Source organism: Achroia grisella, unplaced genomic scaffold (assembly GCF_030625045.1).
Source record: "Achroia grisella isolate CSIRO2021 unplaced genomic scaffold, CSIRO_AGI_Agris_v1 utg5611, whole genome shotgun sequence".
Taxonomy (NCBI): Eukaryota; Metazoa; Arthropoda; class Insecta; order Lepidoptera; family Pyralidae; genus Achroia; species Achroia grisella.
This window is the reverse complement of record NW_026712942.1, coordinates 34,874-59,989: the sequence shown is the minus strand read 5'-3', so window position 1 is coordinate 59,989 and position 25,116 is coordinate 34,874. Positions and strand designations below refer to the sequence as shown.

Sequence of the window (25,116 nt, the reverse complement as noted above, 5' to 3'; positions counted from 1 at the left end):
TGTGTTCCTAGTACAGATAGGATATTGTACATCTCTCACTTTAGCACTATCAAACTCAACTGTCATATCGTTGTCCCTCTTCCTCATGGTTACGTAATGCAGAAATTAACAAATTTGTCACTGTAAATACATGCTCTCCTAGTACATTAACATTTCTGTACTTTCAAACTCTCGTCGTCCCTCTTCGTATAATTGTTACGTAAAGCAGTACTAAACAAGTTTGTACGTAATTTATGTGATCCTAGTACAGGTAGGATAGTGTTTTTTCAAACACTTGTTTACTTGTGTTTGCTCTATTTGATAAATCAGGGACTAATTTCCGAACTGACTTTGCAGGATAAAAAAAAAACAATTTATAATAAAATATTTTATTATAATTATATAAACTCTTACGAAATATACAGTCTTGATTGTATTTATTTACAAAAATCTATATCATTTTAATCTGTTAAACTTAATAGAATATAATAGAATAACCACAATTCAGATGCATTACTAAACGTAACTATTATGAATAAAACTAATGCTTGTACTAAAAATAATTTACAAATATCTTTATTATTTATTACCCATTCGCCCGGGTGTACATGTATTATACATATAAACCTTCCTCTTGGAGCACTCTATCTAAAAAAGCTGCTTCAAAATCCGTTGCGTAGTTTTAAAGATTTAAAGCACACATAGGAACGGACAGACAACGACAGCGACTTTGTTTTACACGGTGTAATGATAATAATATAGTCATAAAAAGTCTATCTTATATATTTTTTTTATTAGTACCAATTTGAAAATGTTAGTACATTTGCAAAATGATTCAAATTTGAATTTAGTAATGCATCAGAATAATTTATAGAAAATATATTTAAACTGCCAGCTGAATGTTATGGCACCTGAAAATAAAAACTAGTATATAATTGATTTCTCAACTGATGTAAGCCTCTTATAAATGTAAATGTAATATAATTTTACATTCAGTTTAAAAGTCACTATTAGATGAATGGGAGAGAGTAAACTGTGCTTTTTAAATTAAAAAAAAATACTACATCGATCAACATTTTAAATAATAATTACGCTTAGCCTCATAATTCCAAACACACAATATATGCGGATATGAAAGTCCACTATTTCTGTTTTACTACTTTGATTTACAATATTACAGGAAAAATGTCGTAATTATTTAAATTTAAAAAATAACAAGAAAAAATATTTTATTGTCTCTGCGATGTCTTTAAAAAAAAATCTGCGTCCCGAAATTAAAAAAAGAAAATATGTGTGTAAAAAACTAAAAAAAAAAAAAAACTTCATTGTCTCCGCTTATATGAAAAACCAAAAAATAAAAAAAAATCTGCCTATATCGCCAATGCCCAATAAATTAAAAAATATATAACTCTGCTTACGATAGACAAAATAATTTCATTCAAACTCTTTGCTGCATATTAGTGACCATAAGTTGAGATTATAAAAATGATAATATTTCCTATAATTTTAAGATTTCCTTATTACGACATTCTTCCTGAAAATGCTATGCATGTTTTTTATATAATCGAGATATTTGGAGATTCCAAACAAACGGTCAATAACTACATACTACTTCAAAATTGGGACTTGTATATTAATTCATACTTAATTATACAGCAACATTTATATACATATACATTAAAATTTACAACATATTTAACACAAGAGATCTCTAACATATTCTAAAACACATATTTCTATATTACATTTTCTTTATATTTATAATATTATAAGATTTTTAATATTATCAAATTTGATAAAAATATCCTTTTAATTCTGATTTCAAATAGAACAGATAACAAAATATCTTTTACTTCATAATTTATACAAAATGTATAACAAATATTTAAAAAAAATGATCCCGTTTTCTTTTTAAAACCGATTAACACTACCACATTCATTAAACACATGGCTGAATGTATTACATTCCTTGGAATCCCAATAGATGTCTTCCATCTCACTCGCACAGCCAGTCACACGGCAGCCTCGGCATTTTGTTTGCAGGCCACGGCAAGTAGCCTGCTGTCTTAAACACCCAGTAGTCATAAGAGACTTTACTAATAAGTAGAACTAGTATTAAAACTTCTAAACCTATGATGTAATAGATATAATCTGTCCAATCTCGGGGCGTGTGGCAGACACGTGACTCAATTAGTTCCACCACAGCACCCATGTTGTCCTGGCATTCTAGACTTTTGTAGTCCGGTATGTTTTTGAAGTTTTCCTGTAGCCACGGCTGAAAATTATTTATTATTATTTATACTGTATATTGCACCAATTACAGAGAAAAAATTATACAAAAGGCGGTCTTATCGCTAAGCAATCTCTTCCAGACTACCTTTGGGTAGATAGAGAAATAAAAATAAAAATATAAAATTAATCTGGATTCTATCAACTGTCACATTAATTCATATTTTAAGAGAAACGATGTTGTCGGCGAAGTTCTTGCCACTTTCCACAATCTTCCACCGTGCGTTTTAGATTTTGATACAAAACTGTTATATAGTATGGTAATATGTGTTGTGCCTGCGACATCGACTGCGTGTTGATATAAAATAGTATTTTGACATAATCAAATAAAGAAATATTCCAAAGAAAGAAATCGTTCTGCTTCAAAAATAACGATTTTCCATACAAACTTTAGGTTAAATTTTTACAGATGTGGAATGTCATAATGTAATATATAATAATATGTATATAATTCGAGATTTTTTTTACATAATTAATACAAACAATCACTGTAATCCAACGCGGCACATCGAGGCAGCGTACCCAAGATACTGGCAGCGTTGCCTCTTTGAATGGCCATACTTAGCCTTTGTGCAAAATAGCTACCAGCTCTCGGGTCACAAGTAACCTCGATGAGCCGCATTGAAATAATGTCATAATTATTTATATTTCATCAACAACCTCAAAAAATATTCAAAGCTCTAACTTTAAAAATGACGAGACTTCCATACAACCTTTCATCTGTCTACTTTCAAGTCCTTACAACCCTGTTTTCTCTACTTATATTTAAATAACATGCAGACTTTCATGTCCCTTATACCTCCTAATCATGTAACTTTTTAACTTTTTACGTTAAATCTTAACTCACAAATAGACAAACAGTTTTGGATTCAAGATTTAAATATACGTAACAAAAAATCATTAAAAATATAAGGTATCCAGCTTGAAACCAAAAACATTTAAGTTAAGTCGAAATAACCATCCTCTTTGATGAACTTTTTGTTACATACCTTTAGCATTTTTTCAGTGTTACAATCGCAGTGTATACGATTGCCTGCTATCAAGAAAGTAGGGCCCGTAGTGTCGAAACGATTCCATAGCACATATGTGTGGATCTGTTAGAATAGAATAGAATAGAATAATATATATTACAATCACTCATCACAACACAACAATGATGATCCTCACAGCTCACATATAAATCTATACATATAAATAAAATTAGAGTGTATGTTTGTAATATTGAAATAACAGTTTTATACTACATGCATATAAATATAAATACATTACGTAGACCAAAATAACATTATTTACAATTTTTGTCTGTCTGTCTGTTTGTTCCGGCTAATCTCTGAAATGGCTGGACCGATTTTGACGGGACTTTTATTTTAGAAAAATAAACTTAAATTCCAAGCAGACGAAGTCACGGGAACAGCTAGTTATAACATATAAATAGAAATATGTAACACAATACAAATCATTACATAAAAAAACGAACAAGAAAATCAAACAAAAGAAATTAAAAAATATAAACACATGTTGACGATTTAAGATAAAAAAAAAACAAAGTTCTTGTATAAAAATATAATAACAACTACCTGTCCCGGCAAACGTTATACCTTAAAATAAAAAAAAAATTGGAGTGGACTACACCTAACATTTAGGGGGATGAAGAATAGATGTTGGCCGATTCTCAAACCTACTCAATACGCTCACAAAATTTCATGAGAATCGGTCAAGCCGTTTCGGAGGAGTATGGGAACGAAAACTGTGTCACGAGAATTTTATATATAAGATTTTAATGCCTGATGATGCTTTGTTTAGACATAGACACCTATATAAATATACATTGTAAATAAACTGGCTTTTAAAGAAAATGAATAAAACATTCAATTGAATATCTTGCCAGTTCTTCTCAATTGGATGTATATTGTTTAAAATATACCCTGTATCATCATTTATCATCATCATTTGGTAGCAGAGTAGTTTCCCAAACATATATACTGAACTGGACGGTAGGTAACATTAGTGCTAATTGGTGGTTTGTATTCACACACTTAAACTTAAAAATGTAAAGTAATAATAAATTATTTAAAAGAGCAACACGCAAGTTTCTTGCTCATTCTTCTTGTGATGAGACAGCTTTCCGAACGAGCGGTAGATTAGAAAAATGTAATGACTATTCAAAAGTGCTTCAATGTAAGTTTATTTGAATAAATGATTTTCTATTCTATTAAATGAAAATCCCGAGCATGAACAACTATTGCCATGCACGCTCGTCATTCAAGTAATATAAATACATTAGTAATAATTAGACTTCATACTCACAGTTTTAAGTTTATTGTGTACAATGGAGAAGAAGATGAAGTTGTCTATGAACTTAGTGCCCTCCAGCTCCACGATGTTCACTATATCGTTGTAGTCCACTATCAGCTGCCGAAGGTGTTCATATGTGGGATCATCGCCTACTGCTTGAAGCGATGTTATCTGCAATCAAAGATAACATTTCAATTAATAATAAATAATAATATATAACCCTGGACAATTAACACAACGCCATCTAGTCCCACGGTAAGCAGAGCTTGTGTTATGGGTACTAGACAACTGATATAAATACTTAGATATTTTTTTTAATATATACGTAATAATGTATATTACGTATATATTTAAAAATATATCTAAGTATTTATATCAGTTGCCTAGATGGCGCTGTGTTAATTGTCCAGGGTTATATATTATGTGTACATATGTATGTAAACGTTTTGCCTTACATATGTATGTACACATAATATATAACCCTGGACAATTAACACAGCGCCATCTAGTCCCACGGTAAGCAGAGCTCGTGTTATGGGTACTAGACAACTGATATAAATACTTAGATATTTTTTTAAATATATACGTAATATACATATGTACACATAATATATAACCCTGGACAATTCACACAGCACCATCTAGTCCCACGGTAAGCAGAGCATGTGTTATGTATGGGTACTAGGCAACTGATATAAATACTTAGATATTTTTTTAAATATATACGTAATATACATATGTACACATAATATATAACCCTGGACAATTAACACAGCGCCATCTAGTCCCACGGTAAGCAGAGCTCGTGTTATGGGTACTAGACAACTGATATAAATACTTAGATATTTTTTTAAATATATACGTAATATACATATGTACACATAATATATAACCCTGGACAATTAACACAGCACCATCTAGTCCCACGGTAAGCAGAGCTCGTGTTATGGGTACTAGGCAACTGATATAAATACTTAGTTACTTTTTATCCTCTAAATACATACATAGTTAGAGACCAATCATAGTCATGAATACAAATGTTTGCATCGTGCGAGGAATCGAACCCGCGACCACTGGAAATAAAGCGGTGTGCCAAACAGCTAGATCACCGACGCCATCGATCAATGATCAATTAATAATCACTATAGGACCGAAACTGCTTTCCGAATACAGAACGTAATGCAGGGTAATGTAGAATAGAATAGAATTTTTATTAACTCGTTTTTACAGTAATAACATAAGAAATACAAGAATAATTTACTCATTAAAAAAACGGAGTCAATGTGGGCCACAACTCAGTATAATGCTGGAAATAGTTTCCAGCGCTGATTTTCAGTACGGACGCGCAAATATTACAATTAAATGTAGAAATAGTAAGCAATGGGTACTAGTAAGGAATGGGTCCACTCACATTGTTGTAAGATATATTGAGCTTCACTGTATTCGGAGGCAGGTTGGTGGGCATCCTCTTCAGGTGTCGCTGGGAGCAGTCCACAGCGACCAGGTTGGTCACCTCTTCCCCCACCAGCTCCAGACGTTCCAACACGCAAGTGCAGTTGATATTCTCAGGTTCCATTCTTCGGCAACTGGCGTTGAGCTGTACATCATGATTTTAGCTACTTAAGTTTCACTCTCTTATTAATATTATAAACGCCAAGTGAAGCGAAAGAAGTTTGTGAGCGACACATTTTGCGTGAAAGAGCGAATAGCCATCCGCTATTTGTTGCTCTTTCACGCAAAAAGTACTGAACGGATTTTGATGATTTTTGCAGTAATATAGCTTATACAACAGAAATTTCATGTGGGTGGTAAAGCGGGCAAAGAACAAATTCATTTATTCATGTAGGACATTTTAGTCGCTTTTTATATTATATGTTTTTACCCTACCGTCCAGTTCAGTATACAGATTCAATTGATAAGAACTGACAAGAACTCAATTGAATTGTCTATTTTTTTTTAATAATAATAATAATAATAATCTCAGGACAATTCATACAGCGCCATCTAGACCCAAGTTAATCTAGCTAAAGCTTGGGTAGTACCCATAACTGATACAAATACATAGATATATTTTTGTTCGTAAATAAATACATATTATACATAGAAAACACCCAGACCGACACAAACAACCATACTCATGAATACAAATGTCTGTGCCGTGCGAATCGAACCCGCGACCATTGGATATAAAGCGGTGTTTTTTTCTCGACTGGCAACATTACCGATAACTGTCTTTAGTCAGCTGGCCTAATAATTAAATACTTTTATCTAATTTATTATAATTTTTTTAGTGTAATTGATATAATTAGTGAGTTTAAGCTATAAAAAGTATCGATTGTTGTTTGTGTTCATTTTTATATAGTATTTGTGTACAAAAATCGACACATAAATATTTCTTACCGGTCAACTGTCAAAGTTCGTAATAAACTTATATTTACATCAATCTTGTACATGTTATCGCGTAATTCAATTTAAATTATTATAACATTCCTTTATTATTACTTATTTTGTGTTACATGTTAATATTGTGGTAATTTTAAAAGTGAATTCAAGTTGTGCGTCGAGGAAAAAAAAAAATTACCCACTAACCAAATATTGTAAGTACTAACTGAAATATAATTAATTCTTACATTAAAATACACAACAAGAGAGTGAAACTTTCCTAATTTAAATAGTTATTTATATATATTTCAATAACAATACTGAATCTTCTAGAATTGGTTGATTTTAATTCTCTTATTGGCGCTTGTGTAATACCCCAAGAAACCCATTCTTACAAGTAATAATATTTAGTATTGTTATTTATAATTAACAAATTTACTAAAATTACTTACATATTACATATTACATAGGGTTTATATATAAAATAAATAAATTGTAAGGAAATAGCACACATTCTAAATTCCATTAAGTTCCTTTATATTTAAATTAATTACTCAGCATATTTAATAATGATGTCCCGAAGAGCCTGTGATCTTGATGCTAAACTTAAGGTGGCATAATTAAAGAAAACCCAAGACTTGAATAAAGTGTTGTTACAGGAACGGGAAATAGTGAAATAGAGATGAAATCTCTATTTGACAAATATGTGGCCCTGAAGGGGAACTTGTAGAACAATGTGTTCTGTGAGGACCTACGCACAGGGATAGACTTGTTTAACTTGTTAATGAATATGATCACTGCAGGGACACATATGAGTCAAATTTACAGCGTATCACTCACCTCGAGAGACACCTTGAGGAAACAGCATAGTTCTATGTAACACAAACTGTTTTAGCTACAATAACACCTTAGATCTGTATACAGAATTGTTAAATGTCACTTGTGATCAAAAGTCTACTCAGCCGTTGGTGACCATAGATTTAACTAATACACCCAGCTCAAACAGTTGTATTAGTCAATTTAATAGTGTACAAATTAAAAAAATATATAAAAATAAACAAATTTATTAAAAAGTCAGAAAAGTTAGTGAGAACTCATACTAAATGTTTAAAATCTATAATTATTAAAGACAAAAATTAGACCTGTTACAAGAACTTCAAAATTGTAAAACAAATTTACATTATTTAGAACAAAATAAATTAAAGAGTAAAATTCAAGAGTTAGAATCTTCATTATCTAATTTAACAAAAAATATGAGTGTGCTCAACTTGAAATTAATAATTATAGTAAATCGTGGATAAATTAATAGAGTTGGGAAATTACAACATGGAGCGGTTTACCTCATTGACAGAGAAATGTTGTTGTGAGACACCTAATCTCCTAAATCTTGTCAGTATAGCCCTAATGGAAATAACAAGTCAATCACATCGGTTTTGACTGAGTCAATCACTCCTTGTTCTAGTTTACTAAATCTAACTTGTCTTTAAAAACTGATAATTGTAATGTTGCACCAATAAAACAATTATTTATTCAGATGAATATGGTAAGGGTCTGGGCCGTTCATTATCAGAAAGTCTATATCAACATGTCATAAATAATTGTCTTTTGCTTCATTGAAAATATTTTAAATAAGGTCCAATGGTAGGTATGATAAGTTAACCACATTAGTCATAGCTTTAGGCAACTGATGTAAAAAAAAGTCATGTAATTAAACTTGTAAACTCTTTGCTTAATATTGCTGAGCTGGGCATAGGTAAAATAATATTATGTGCATTTCCTTACTTGTTATGACCATTGAACAAAATAAGTTCATATATTATATTAATAATTTAATTTATAATATGACATGTCGTCATAATGACTTTTTATTTTTGATAGTAACAAATTTGTTACAAACTTTTGTATGACTGGAGATAGATTTTATCTGCCTAAAAAACAAATAAGAAATATAGCTAGTTTACTAGCTCATAATATAAATCTTGTTATAAGAATATAATGGGTTGCATTAATCCAATTAGTAGTACTTGTACTAATGTTAATACTAAACATACTGAAAATATTGACATAAATATTGATTCTAGTAATGAGTCCTTTTATTTACAAAAATTTAAATATGACTTCTATTTAAACTGTGAAAAAGACAAAGGGAAAGCTATCAGAATTGAAAATTGTTCACCAGAACATTTTTTACGTGAATTAATTATTCAATTGTTTTTAGTAAAAATAATATTTTCTATGTTTAACTGAACATTGGCTCAAAGTCCAATATGATATATATAAAGAGAATATTGTCAGCTGCTTTAAACAAAATAGTAAATAGAGGAGGTTCTATGATATTGGTGATATATATAAAAGTAAAAGGCAGTGATATTGATCTTTCTGTTGAATGTTGTAAAATTTCCTGTTGGAACTAGACAATTATATAGTTATATAAATAGACCTCAAATATTTATAATTTATTAAAGAGGTAATGGAGGATATTTTAAAAATTTTAATATTAACAAAAAAAATAGTGTGTGGTGATTTCAATGTTGACATTTTATCACAAATACCACAAAAACTAAATTAATGAGTTTATTTCAATCCTTTGACTTGAGTAATGTCTTCCACGAACCCACTCGTATCACTGCCACGTCTGCTACTTGCTTGGATAACATATTTAGCAATAGTGACTATTTAGATAAAATAATAATAAACAACCTTCCTTCTATCACTGTGGTCAAATAGTTATTTTTCCAAATCATAAACAAAATTGGGAAAATTAATTTATTAAAAAGAGACTTGACTAGTTATAAGATAAATAAATTTAAAATATCAGTTCGTAGTAAATTAGATTTTTATCTTCCATCTAATGAACCTAACAAACTTTATACAGATTTCTTCAATATTGTTTCTAACGAATATAATAAGGCTTTTAACAAAAAAACTATCAGTATTATTAACAAAACAAAATTTTCAGAATGGGCTACAAAGGGAATTCTTAAAAGTAGAAATATATTATTTGATTTATATGCTCAAAAAAATACCGTTTCGATAGTACATTCGTAAATTATGTAAAAAGATACTCAAAAACTTTTAAAAAGGTATGTAATGTAGCAAAGTCTAATTATCTAAATAAAAAAATTAAAGAGTCCAAGGAAAGATAAGGACAGTGTGGAATATTATTAACAAAGAAACTGGCAAAGTTAAAAGTCCATATAACGATTTTACGCTAAATTATAATATAAACTAGTAACGTCCACAAAAGAAATTGTCAATATTTTTGAAAATTTTTTCGCTAATATTCCAACTGATATTACTTCCTCTTTGGACTCTTCTCCTGGTACAGCTAAATCATTCCTTATTGATAATGTTGTTTCTTGTCCGGTTACATTTAAATTTACATTTATTGACATTGCTACAATTACTAAAACATTTAAACAATTAAATTTAAAAAATACTGAAGACCATTGGGGCATGTCTGTTAAAGTTATTAACACCGCTATAGATGTTATTGCTCCATATTTAGTAATTATTTATAAATGTATTTCTGACGGTGTTTTTCCCAATTTAATGAAACATAGCAAAATAACTCCACTCTTTAAGTCAGGAGAAAAAACTGTGGTAGGTAATTATAGGCCTATATCTATCTTACCAGTATTGAGTAAAGTGTTTGAAAAAATTATGCTCAATCAAATGCTACAACACTTTAAAGTAAATAAACTGCTTCACAGTCGACAATTTGGTTTCACGGCCGGTAAATCAACTACTGATGCCGGTGTAGCTCTCATTAAATATATATTTGATTCTTGGGAGAGGTCTCAGGATGCAGTCGGTGTATTTTGCGATCTTTCAAAAGCATTTGATTGCGTTGAACATGAAACACTTTTGCTCAAACTTGAACATTACGGTATTAGATATGAAGCACAAAGCATGATGAAATCCTATCTAAATAATAGAATGCAAGTTGTCGAAATAAATGGTGTAAAGTCTGAAGGAACTAGTATTAAAATGGGTGTTCCTCAGGGCTCTATTTTAGGTCCTTTCTTATTTTTAGTTTACATAAATGATCTTCCTTATATGGTAGAAAAGATAGCTGACATAGTTCTGTTTGCTGATGATACTTCATTAGTATTCAAAGTCAATCGACATATTGATGATTTGGACGAAGTAAACGGTGCTCTTTCTTATGTTTTAAAATGGTTTACGGCTAATAATATGTTACTAAATGCAAATAAAACTAAATGTATCAAATTTACTCTCCCCAATGTAAGACCGGTAGATTCAAAAATCATGTTGGACAATAAACCTATTAATTTTGTGGATGATACTGTATTTCTAGGTATCACATTAGATTCCAAGTTGCAATGGGGTGCCCATATTACTAAATTAGCGAGTCGACTTAGTTCTGCCGCTTATGCGGTAAGAAGAATTAGACAATTAACAGACGTGGCAACAGCTAAACTTGTGTACTTTAGTTATTTCCATAGCATTATGTCGTATGGTATTTTGTTATGGGGCAAAGCAGCTGATATAAATACAATATTTATTTTACAAAAGAGGGCCATTCGCTCCATTTATAGCATGGGTTCCAGGGAGTCTTTGCGAGAGTGCTTTAAGGAATCAAATATCCTCACCGTTGCTTCTCAATATATTTATGAAAACATCATGTATGCCAGGAAGAATATAGACAGTTTCAAAAGAGTTAGTGATTGCACTAATAAAAGCTTACGTAACAATAACAAACTGATTTTACCTAAATGTCGTTTGGCTAAAGTTAGTAATTCGTTTTATGGCAATTGCGTAAGGTTTTACAATAAAATACCAGAGTCTGTTATAAATCTGCCAGAAAAAGATTTAAATGTCAAATAAAACACTTCCTTTGCAAAAAAGCTTACTATAAAATTGAAGAATTCGTTAACGATAATAATGTTTTTGTAGAAAAATTTTAAATACATAGCACTGACAATATTATCTGATTACACTAATAATGAGTGCGTAGCGATTTCTATGTTGATTGTCGCATGCCTCTTACTTGTTACACTGTAATTATTTATATAAAAAAAACATCTATCAAAAAGAGCAACACACAAGTTTCTTGCTCATTCTTCTTGTGATGAATCTGCATTCCGAATGAGTGGTAGAATCAAAATATGACTATTCAAAAGTGCTTGTAATGAGTTTATTTGAATAAAGATTATTTCTATTTCTATTTCTATTTCTATTTCTAAAGCGGTGTGCTGGACCGCTATACCACCAAGGTCTTTTTAGAAACCAGACTATTTACAATGTCTATTTATATAGGTGTTTATTGCTGCTGCTATACACCAGACTGATAGGGAACTCTGTGTGGTTAGAATAGATCAAATAATGAAGTGTCTTGGAGTCACCAACCTCTTTCTGCACCCGCAGATGGTCGATCAGCACAATCTGCACATCTTTGAACCAGTTGAACTCCAGGTCTAGTGCGCAGTATGTCTGATTATAGTGGAGGAAGGTCACCAGGGAACTGTTGTTGGTCTCGTACATCGCTTTCTGGAAGTGCTTGCATGGAAGATACTTGTTCCCTGAAATTGGAAAGTTTGAAGTGAATTTTCCATATAGAACGGGTAAATTTTTCGTAACCGGAAATCCTAATTAACCCAATTTTCGGTCACGAAAAAGCGTAACCTCTGTTGAAGGGGGTACACCAGAGGTGGCCATCTTGATAAGACCCAAGATCTGTTTAGTATTGAAACCCTGTGCGATCTACCAATTACATAGTTATTGAAATCATAAATTAAACAGCATACTTCAGTACAAACTGTTTTAGTCTATCCTTCAGACAGTTCGGCTAAGGCAATTTGTTCACTAGTGAGGTAATAGAGTGATGAGTTTTAGGGTACAATGGAACTGGCATATACTTAGATTGTATAAAAGTCCCTAAATATTAGAATTAAATAAAAAAGAAAAAAAAAAACAGTACACAATCATGTAGTATTTTTTTATTTATGAAAGAGAGAAAACACAAATGTGAAAATTATTCTTAGTAAGTAAGCACTTTATATTATGAAAATATCATCTATGCCAGAAGGAATATAGACAGTTTCAAAAGAGTTAGTGATTGCACTAATAAAAGCTTACGTAACAATAACAAACTGATTTTACCTAAATGTCGTTTGGCTAAAGTTAGTAATTCGTTTTATGACAATTGCGTAAGGTTTTACAATAAAATACCAGAGTCTGTTATAAATCTGCCAGAAAAAGATTTAAATGTCAAATAAAACAGTTCCTTTGCAAAAAAGCTTACTATAAAATTGAAGAATTCGTTAACGATAATAATGTTTTTATAGAAAAACTTTAAATCTATAGCACTGACAATATTATCTGATTACATTAATAATGAGTGCGTAGCGACTTCTATGTTGATTATCGCATGCCTCTTACTTGTTATACTGTAATTATTTATATAAAAAAAAAACATCTATTAAAAAGAGCAACACACAAGTTTCTTGCTCATTCTTCTTGTGATGAATCTGCATTCCGAATGAGTGGTAGAATCAAAATATGACTATTCAAAAGTGCTTGTAATGAGTTTATTTGAATAAAGATTATTTCTATTTCTATTAGATTAGATTAGATACTCACAGTATTGCGTAGTTGGGAATTGCCAATCTTTTTTACGGTAACATTGCGCTGTCTGGTATTTATATTTTTTGCCTTACCACGATCTACTGGACTAACAGTCCAGTTGATATATATAAAGAGAAAGGCAGTCCGTTGAACAAAATGTTAGGACTTACAGTCCAGTTGATATATATATAAAGAGAAAGGCAGTCCGATGAACAAAACGTTAGGATTTCCGACACAAAATTCAGTTATATAAATAGTCAAACTATTTTAGTTAATTAACTAACTAACTAGTATAGTAATTTTTTTACTGAAAATATAGTTCGAAATTTTAATTGGATATGGACAAACCACACGATGGAATATATAGATCTGTGGTCGGCAAGAATTGTTAGATGGGGGCCGGATAGTGTGAGAAATTTTAACGAGGTCCAGAAAAAACTGCTAGCTATTTATCATTTTGAATTATAAAATACAGGACATAAAATTAATATGAGACACCGACGGTGGGCCAGTTCTTTATAGTTCGAAGAGTGTCTTATAACTGGGCGATCTTCAATCTCTAAGGATATTTGTTGATGGCGGCAAATATGTAATATTTGATAGCGGTCCGAGGTTCGACCTTTCGCCGTACGCAAACTAGGACATGTCCTGGAAAAACGAGACGGTTGACGAGGACTACAATAACTAGGACATGTCTTGGAAAAACGAGCCGTTTGGTGACCCTGGTGACTCTATATTCAGCTATATAAATAGCCAAACTACTTTAGTTAATTAACTAACTAACTAGTACAGTAAATTATTTATTTAAAAATAGTACAATTTATTAATTAGTAGTTACTGTAAACAATAATAAATGTTTTCGTTTTTATTACTAAAGTTTGGTATTCAATTTTTAAACCATTTTTTCCAATAAAACAAGAACTATATATAAAATTTACCTTTTTTTTTATAACACAGGGGACAAACGAGCATGCGGCTCACCTGATGGTAAGTGATTACCGCCGCCCATGAGCACCCGCAACACCAGGGGATATGCAAGTACGTTGTCGGCCTTTTAAAAAGGAATAAGCTCTTTTCTTGAAGGTTTCAATATCGTATCGGTTCGGAAATACCATTGCTGGAAGGGGATTCCATAATGTGGTTGTGCGAGGCAAAAAGTTTCTAGAAAACCGCACGGTGGAAGACCGCCATTCATCCAGATGATCAGGATGGTTCAGTTTCTGGCGGGTGGTACGATGGTGAAACTCAGCAGCTGGTATTAATCCGAACAATTCCTCAGAACACTCCCCGTGATATATGCGGTAGAAAATGCACAGAGATGCAATATCACGCCGCAAAGCCAATGGGTCGAGTCTGTCACATAGACGTTGATTACCTGACAAATCCACTGAGATATTCCTGTTGCTATGCACCAGACTGAGAGGGAACTCTGTGAGGTTGTTCCCGGAGGCGTCCAGGACCGTCAGGTTGAAGAGGTACGCAAACGGGCGCTGTATAGACGGCTGCAGCTTGGAACTGGTGAGGTTGTTGTTGGAGATGTTCACACACGCTAGCGATGAGTACTTCGGGAATTGACCTGCGAAATTATTATTTTTTTTTTTGACGGCCTTGGTGGTCTAGCGTTTTAGCACACCGCCTTACTTTCTATGGTCGCGGGTTCGATTCCTCGCACGGCACAAACATTTGTATTCATGAGTATGATTGTTTGTATCGGTCTGGGTATTTTCTATGTATAATATGTATGTATTTACGAAAAAAAAAGCATTTGTATCAGTTGTCTGGGACCCATAACACAAGCTTTAGGTAGCTTAATTTGGGTCTAGATGGCGCTGTGTGAATCGTCCTGAGATTATTATTAATATTATTTCAAGCTATTACTGGCCCATATTATAAATACCTGTTAGACTAACATACACATGTAATCTTACATCTATACATATAAATAAAATTGTAGTGTCTGTTTGTAATATTGAAACAACCGTTTTTTACTACACGCTTATGAATATAAATACGATACATTTTTACGATTTTTGTCTGTCTGTCTGTTTATTCCGGCTAATCTCTGAAATGGCTCGACCGATTTTGACGAGACTTTTTTTGGCTGATAGCTGATGTAATAAGGAGTAACTGAGGCTATTTTTATTTTAGTTAAATTCCACGCGGACGAAGTCGTGGGTACAACTAGTAATATTATAATGGAACGGATTATGATGAAACTTCAGTAATATAGCTTATGCATCAGAATTGCGACTTTGAAGTGGCAATGGGCAGGGCACATAGCTCGTAGGACAGATGGCCGTTGGGGCAGTAAAGTCCTCGAGTGGCGACCACGGACCGGAAGACGCAGCGTGGGAAGGCCTCCAGCAAGGTGGACCGACGATCTGGTCAAGATCGCTGGAAGGCATTGGATGCGAGCAGCGCATGACCGATCGTCGTGGAGATCTTTGGGGGAGGCCTATGTCCAGCAGTGGACGTCTTCCGGGCTGCGATGATGATGATGATGATCAGAATAACATATAGGCTATATTTCTATTGACATTTAATGCGGGTAAAACCGCGGGCTCAGCTAGTAATAATAGAAATATAAATAGTGTCTGTAGTCAGATCATTGCACTGACTACGGAAATCTGCCACGGTAATGCCGTTATATTTTTTTTTATAACAAAAAAAAATATTTTAATAGTCACCCAGTGTTCGAAATTAGATCATAATTATTTTAAATTTAATAAATTTACATTACTTTTTTCTTTACAATTAAAGTCTGTGGTCAATTTGAGAAAATCGATGTTTGCCTTTAATGTTTTTTGTCTATAGTATTACTGAATGTATATATTATACCGATATATTTTTTTTATAACAAAAAGATATTCTAGTGGGCACCCAGTATTCGAAATTAGATCATAATTAATTTAAATTTAAGTTTAACATTCTGTAACACTATAGACAAATAACATTAAAAGCAAACATGTAGCTTCTCAAATTGACCACAGACTTATACATATAAATAAAATTGGAGTGTTTTCTTGTAATATTGAAATAACCGTTTTCTACTACATACATATGAATATTAATATACATAGGTACATAGGTATACCAAAATGACATTTTTTTACAATTTTTGTCTGTCTATCTGTCGGTCTGTTTGTTCCGGGTCATCTCTGAAATGGCTGAACCGATTTTAACGGGACTTTTTTTTTGGCATGTACCTGATGTAATAGGGAGTCACTTAGGCTACTTTTATTTTAGAAAAATAAAGTATAATTCCACGCGGACGAAGTCGCGGCTACAGTTAGTTATAAATAAGTGTGTATGTCAAATAGATGGTACCTATACACTACCATGTATTTGACATATATTTTAAGATGATACTCACTAGTAAGAATCGTTTGACTTCCATTATGTTCCGATGCTGGAGGTTATGCCAGAAAATGTTGAAATATAGTAAATGAGTAGTTCAAATAACAGCCCACATGATGGAATATATCTTATATATAAAATTCTCGTGTCACAGTTTTCGTTCCCATACTCCTCCGAAACGGCTTGACCTATTCTCATGAAATTTTGTGAGCGTATTGAAGAGGTCTGAGAATCGGCCAACATCTATTTTTCATCCCCCTAAATGTTAGGGGTACTCCACCCCTAAATTTTTTTTTATTTTAAGGCAAAACAACGTTTGCCGGGACAGCTAGTATATATATAGAGTGTTACAGATACAACAAGATAATTGACGCCGCAGTTTCGCCACTCCTGAATCTTCACTCTTCAAATTAGAGATTAAGAGAGAGAACTTAAAAAAATGAGTCAAGATTCGAACCCCTAGCGGTGCCCTCAGACTAAAGTCTCCATAAGTCTGGAGTCTCCATAAGTAAGGTTTGGAGTGCCATTTGCTCTCGTTATCGTTGAATGAAGCCAGCTGCGGCCAACAGCATTAGAATACCAAAATTCAAAATTTAAATTCAAATTCAAAATATCTTTATTCATATATTCATGTAGTACATATATTTATACAAAATATTTTTCGGTTATTTAAGATTTAATTTAGATTAATTTTTATTATTTTATATGTATGACTATTCAAAAGATCTACCACGTGCGCTGTAGCATGGTGAGGGTGACAATTGTCTTTATTTGTAGACTAGAACATTTTGGCTGGAATTAATTAAATTACTACAGTTATTAATCTAAATATATATAACTCAAAGACTGATATAGTGATCTATCAACGCACAGTCCAAACTACTAGACGGATCCGGCTGAAATTTGGTATTCAGGTAGATGTTGTGACGTAGGCATCCGCTAAGAAAGGATTTTGATTAATTCTACCCCCAAGGGGATAAAATAGGGGATGAAAGTTTGTATGAAACTTTGTCAATTTTAAACCGATCGGGCTGAGACTTTGCATGCATAAAGCTACTATGACGTAGGCATGTCAAGAAAGGATTTTGATAAATTCCACCCCTAAGGGGATAAATTAACGCGAGCGAAGCCGCGGGCAAAAGCTAATGATTTAATATATTACGGATATGGTACAAATGAAATATTAAGTCATAATTTGTAAATTTTCAACTGTGGCGGAGACTTTCAAGAGTGAAACGATACGTTACTGAAACTGTCACCCGCACAGCGCACAAGGTATAGTATATTTGAATAAACATATAAATAAAGATTGAAGAAAACAATAATGATTTCTATTTGTGTACTAACCAACAATCTTGCCGATATCGCCGTCTGTGAGTGACATAGACACGAGCCGCCTGAACACAGCTTGGGATACGTCCAATTCATCGATGGTCGCGTTCAACACGTGCAGATTCGTCGTGTTCTGCGTCACTGTAACGTCATATTCATCATCATTCTCGTCATCATCGAGAATATTTAATAATAATAATAATAATCTTAGAACAATTCACACAGCGCCATCTAGACCCAAGTTAAGCTAGCTAAAGCTTGTGTTATGGGTACTAGATAACTGATACAAATACATAGATATATATTTTTTTGTAAATACATACATATTATATATAGAAAACACCCAGACCGATACAAACAATCATACTCATGAATACAAATGTTTGTGCCGTGCGAGGAATCGAACCCGCGACCATCGGTCGTAAAGCGGTGTACTAGACCGCTGGACCACCGAGGTCGTCAAATTTATTTAATACATTTAAACTTTATTACATCATTTTAAAGTACATATGGCGGACTTAACACCATGCGGCATCTACCAGTCAACCATCGGTATGCTGCAGAGAATAATTGCGCTATCAGTGCGTCTGGTAGGATGATACAACCAACAAAACTGTCTGGCAATTTAGGAAATACAGTTTAATAGTTGTCTGATTAAGATATATAAACTTCAGCTTTAATATGTTTTTAAAGTAAGAAGTTATTGTGAATGTGTAATATTTAGAATTTATAATGACTTGATTGATTTAATATTTGTACGCTGGAAACAGCAGAATATGATGAAACATATATTATATATACTTACCACCATTGTACATACCATATTCTGACAAATAAATATATTATTATTATTATTATTATATATATATATATATATAATAATCGTAATATATTCAAACACGTATATTTATAAAATAATACAGTTTAGTGGTTTTTGTCCGGCGGGGGTTGGATCCACACTAAGTGTCCGGCAATGAGCAGCGCAAGTAATAATACTGTTACGAAAAATATGTGAAAAAATTTAGTTTCTTAAAATACCGAATATGATATGAAATATTTTACACCTTTGTTACCTGTTAACTGCCAAAGGTACCACGATCCAGTTTTCATGTTTGGGGATCTTACCTGTGGTGGTTACACACATACAAGAACTTTCACAATTACTAATAATATAATATATCTGGCCGTCGTGGGCTCTTGCTCTAACATACAAAAACATATGAATAAATAGCTGCATATATGTATATACACATAAATAAACTGAAAATATAAGAGATAATATGTAAGAAACTAAATACAAATACATGTCTGTTAGAAATATTGTTTTTTTTTAAGTGACTGAAATAGCTTTCTGGTTTTATGGATGAATGGATTGATGCGCCTGCGCTGACAGAGCTTACCGGATTAATCTAGAGGGCCAACAATGGAGGATGATAAAATGAGCATATAGGTTCGATTTTTTATTATTACGAAATTTGAATACATTTGACCGCAACCTCACCTGATGTTAAGTGATGATGCGAACTCATGATCATCAGCTGTTACATAATACACTTGTCCTAAATATAAACCTTCCTATAGATTTACTGTAACTATTGCTAAAAACTGCATTAAAATCCGTTACGTAGTTTAAAAGATCTAAGCAAACATACAGCGGAAGCCACTTTATTTTATACTATAATTTAATAACCCAATTTTAGAACCAGTGGGACGATCGAAACGATATTCTCCGTTTTCGGGCACGATTTCGGAATGAACGTTTTTCATGGTACGAATCACACGAAATATCGATCCGAAATTTCGGAATCGCACTTCGTGGTAGACCTACAGGACGCTTAACACTATTCCGGATGTCCCAAGACTGCGAACAAACAGCGGAGCCTACTTCATTTTATACTATGTAACGATAACCCAAATTTAAGATTTCAAACGCCAAAACGCCGCTTATAAATATTCAAACCGTTCCAGGACTCTACAGAAACTGGGTCATCTCCTGGGAAAACGGAACGGTTAGCGAGAACTCTACAGAAACTAGGATACGTCCCGGAAAAACAGTCCAGTTGGCGAGGACTACAACAACTAGGACGTGTCCTAGAAAAACGGGACGGTTGGCTAGGACTCTACAAAAACTGGGTCATCTCCTGGGAAAACGGAACGGTTAGCGAGAACTCTACAGAAACTAGGATACGTCCCGGAAAAACAGTCCAGTTGGCGAGGACTACAACAACTAGGACGTGTCCTAGAAAAACGGGACGGTTGGCTAAGACTCTACAAAAACTAGGCAAGTCCTAGAAAACGGAACGGTTAGCGAGAACTCTACAGAAACTAAGATATGTCCCGGAAAAACAGTCCGGTTGGCGAGGACTACAACAACTAGGACGTGTCCTAGAAAAACGGGACGGTTGGCTAGGACTCTACAAAAACCAGGATATGGCCTAGTAAAACTGGACTCTACAAAAACTAGGATATGACCTAGTAAAATTGGACGGTTGGCGAGGACTCTACAAAAACTAGGATATGTCCTGGGAAAACGAGACGGTTGGCGAGGATTCTACAGAAACTGGGATATTGTACTGGGAATACGGGACGGTTAGCGAGGATGCTACAGAAACTAGGACATGTCCTAGTAAAATTGGACGGTTGGCGAGGATGCTACAGAAACTGGGATATGTCCCGGGAATATTGGACGGTTGGCGAGGATTCTACAGAAACTAGGACATCTCGTAGTAAAAGGGGACGGTTGGCGAGGATGCTACAGAAACTAGGACATGTCCTAGTAAAAGGGGACGGTTGGCGAGGATGCTACAAAAACTGGGATATGTCCCGGGAATACGGGACGGATGGCGAGGATTCTATAGAAACTAGGACATCTCCTAGTAAAAGGGGACGGTTGGCGAGGATTCTACAGAAACTAGGACATGTCCTAGTAAAAGGGGACGGTTGGCGAGGATTCTACAGAAACTAGGACATGTCTCTAGGACATCTCGTAGTCATAGTAAAAGGGGACGGTTGGCGAGGATTCTACAGAAACTAGGACATGTCCTAGTAAAAGGGGACGGTTGGCGAGGATTCTACAGAAACTAGGACATCTCGTAGTAAAAGGGGACGGTTGGCGAGGATTCTACAGAAACTAGGACATGTCCTGACAAAACTGGATGGTTAGCGAGGTTGCTACAGAAACTGGGATATGTACTGGGAATACGGGACTCAACGAGGTTGCTACAGAAACTGGGATATGTACTGGGAATACGGGACGGTTGGCAAACTAGGACATGTCCTAGTAAAAGGGGACGGTTGGCGATGATGCTAATTAAACTGTCCTAGTAGATAGGGGACGAGCGCGAGGATGCTACAGAAACTGGGATATGTCCCGGGAATACGGGACGGATGGCGAGGATTCTATAGAAACTAGGACATCTCCTAGTAAAAGGGGACGGTTGGGAGGATGCTAATTTATACATGTCCTAGTAAAAGGGGACGGTTGGCATAAGGATAATTTATCATTCAGATATGTCCCAATAAATAATATTAAAGGTTTCTACAGAAACTAGGACATGTCCTAGTAAAACGGGACGGTTGGCGAGGATTCTATATATTGTTAGTAAAAGGGGACGGTTGGCGAGGATGCTACAGTTATGTCCCGGGAATACGCGGTAGGCGAGGATTCTACAGAAACTGGCCGTCAGTAAAAGGGGACGGTTGGCGATTCCTAGAAACTAGTGCAAACAATTGGCGAGGATGCTGAAACTGGGATATGTCCCGATTGTGTCGGTTGGCGAGGATTCTACAGAAACTTATGTCCTGAAAAACTGGATGGTTACATTTAAATATATGTACTGGGAATACGGGACGGTTAGCGAGGTTGCTACAGAAACTGGGATATGTACTGGGAATACGGGACGGTTATTAACGAATTTCACAGAAACTGGGATATGTACAATACGGGACAAAGCGAGTATATATATGTCTGGGAATACGGGACGGTTAGCAGCGAGGTTGCTACAGAAACTGGGATATGTACTGGGAATACGGGACGGTTGGCGAACAGAAACTAGGACATGTCCTAGTAAAAGGGGACGGTCGAGGATGGTACAGAAATAACATGTCCTGTAACGCAGTGGACGTTGGCGAGGATGCTAAAACTGGGATATGTCCCGGGAATACGGGACGGTCGGCGCGAAACTAACATGTCCTAGTAAAAGGGGACAAATGCTACAGAAACTAGGACATGTCCTAGTAAAAGGGACGGTTGGCGAGGATGCTACAGAAACTGGGATATGTCCCGGGAATACGGGACGGTAGGCGAGGATTCTATATACCGTCATAGTAAAAAACAGTTAATTAAGAAACTAGCATGTCCTAGTAAAAGGAGACGGTTGGCGAGGATGCTACAGAAACTGGGATATGTCCTGATAGAACGGGACGGTTGGCGAGTTTGCTACAGAAACTGGGATATGTCCCGAAAAAACAGTCCGGTTGGCGAGGACTACAACAACTACGACATGTCCTAGAAAAACGGGACGGTTGGCTAGGACTCTACAAAAAACTAGGCAAGTCTTGAGAAACGGAACGGTTAGCGAGAACTCTACAGAAACTAGTGTAAGTCCTGGGAAAACGGAACAGTTGGCGAGGACTATAACAACTAGGGCATGTCTCTCGAAAAACGGGACGGTTGGCTAGGACTCTACAAAAACTAGAACATGTCCTAGTAAAACTGGACGGTTGGCGAGGACTCTACAAAAACTATGATATGTCTTAGTAAAACTGGACGGTTGGCGAGGATTCCACAGAAACCAGGATATGTCCTGACAAAACGGGACGGTTGGCCAGGATTATACAGAAACTAGGACATGTCCTAGTAAAAGGGGACACGTGGCGAATGCTACAGAAACTATGACATGTCCTAGTAAAAGGGGACGGTTGGCGAGGATGCTACAGAAACTGGGATATGTCCCGGGAATACGGGACGGTAGGCGAGGATTCTACAGAAACTAGGACATGTCATAGTAAAAGGGGACGGTTGGCGAGGATTCTATAGAAACTAGGACATGTCCTAGTAAAAGGGGACATTGGCGAGGATGCTACAGAAACTGGGATATGTCCTGATAGAACGGGAATTGGCGAGTTTGCTACAGAAACTGGGATATGTCCTGACAAAACGGGACGGTTGGCGAGTTTGCTACAGAAACTGGGATATGTCCTGGGAATACGGGACGGTTGGCGAGGATGCTACAGAAACTGGGATATGTCCTGACAAAACGGGACGGTTGGCGAGTTTGCTACAGAAACTGGGATATGTACTGGGAATACGGGACGGTTGGCGAGGTTGCTATATATATATGTCCCGGGAATACGGGACGGTTGGCAGGTTGCTACAGAAACTGGGATATGTACTGGGAATACGGGACGGTTGGCGAGGATGCTACAGAAGCTAGGACATGTCCTGGGAAAACAAGATGATTGGCGACTCTAACAGCAGCCTTGCACCCGTACAACTCATCAGGTCGTCTATTTATAACGTGGTAATTGCAATTTGTATGTGGCATTCGCAGTTTCATGTTAATTATAATGTATAGAGATAGCGAGCGCGCGGTCGCTCGGCCCGACCGGGCAGCTGTCAAATTAAGTGATTACACGCATAACAAAGGGCCATGTGTTGATAACCTTTGGTCTAATTTATACACTCGACCACTCGAAATTCGACATAAATAATTTATCATTCAGTAAGACTACAGATAAATAATATTAAAGACAAACAGTATTAGGCTGTTCTCTATATATTTTACGGCTTCGGTGATCTAGCGGTTTAGATTAATTTATCATTCAGTAAGACTACAGATAAATAATATTAAAGACAAACAGTATTAGGCTGTTCTCTATATATTTTACGGCTTCGGTGATCTAGCGGTTTAGCACTAAATAATTTATCATTCAGTAAGACTACAGATAAATAATATTAAAGACAAACAGTATTAGTCTATTCTCTATATATTTTACGGCTTCGGTGATCCGCTAGTTTAGCACATCGATTTACTTTCGATGGTCTCGGGTTCGATTCCTCGCACGGTGCAAACAATTGTATTGATGAGTATGATTGATTGTATCGATCTGCGTTTTTTCTATGTACTTACAAAAAATACATACATTTAAATATTTATATCAGTTGTCTAGTACCCATAATAAGTAACCTTTTACCGTCTTATTTATTTATTAACACAATTTCACCAGACACTTTAACAATAAACAAACGAGTATATATATGTCACAACATCAATTAGCATCATATTGGCCGCCGGTTCTGTTTAGAACATATGCCCTCGTAAAATCTTAGTTGGTAAGTATAATAAATTTTGTAACGCACTGTCGTTCAAATGCCTCTTGATCTCCGACTCTCTCGCGAACAAATATTTACAAAGTTACGTATGACGAGATTTGTTTAAAAACACTGTAATATCACGCAACTATTTATATACCGTCTCAAGAAAACAGTTAATTAAAGCGTACGAGTATGGTTTATGTGTCTTTCGGTGAAGGACAGCCTATATTTTCTTACATTTGCTTTATTTATACCCAACTGGCAATAATAACAGCTAAAATATGAGTAAAAAATGACAAGCGGATGAAAATAAGTAGTCAGTTAATGATTTTGTAGAAACAAATAAAAGTTTTTATTTGTGTGCATTTTTTTCTCCATTGTATTTCGTTCTATTTCCTTCTTACTTTCCCTCTCTCTCGCACATATCTGTTTCCTTCTCACGCAACATTCCACTTCAAAAGTGACGAACATAATATGAAATTTATAGCTGTAGTATGGAGGTCTGACTACTATCGAAAATGAGACCTTTTCCATTATGAATGAGTCAAATAGTGACATACCTTTTGTCATGTGGA

The 25,116-nt window shown here is 34.7% G+C and overlaps 1 protein-coding gene across 1 annotated transcript in view; it reads right to left on the bottom strand.

Moving 5' to 3' along the window:
* Positions 1 to 1,353: 1,353 nt before the first annotated feature.
* Positions 1,354 to 25,116, bottom strand: part of LOC131848570 (protein halfway-like) — a gene marked incomplete at its 5' end in the record, with an annotated part of 33,592 nt that continues 9,829 nt past the window's right edge. The window contains 7 exons of the mRNA XM_059198485.1: positions 1,354 to 2,254; positions 3,258 to 3,362; positions 4,576 to 4,734; positions 5,975 to 6,160; positions 12,319 to 12,491; positions 14,912 to 15,112; positions 18,241 to 18,366. Of these exons, the coding sequence (XP_059054468.1) occupies positions 1,976 to 2,254; positions 3,258 to 3,362; positions 4,576 to 4,734; positions 5,975 to 6,160; positions 12,319 to 12,491; positions 14,912 to 15,112; positions 18,241 to 18,366 (1,229 nt within the window). The remainder of the gene's footprint in view (positions 2,255 to 3,257; positions 3,363 to 4,575; positions 4,735 to 5,974; positions 6,161 to 12,318; positions 12,492 to 14,911; positions 15,113 to 18,240; positions 18,367 to 25,116) is intronic.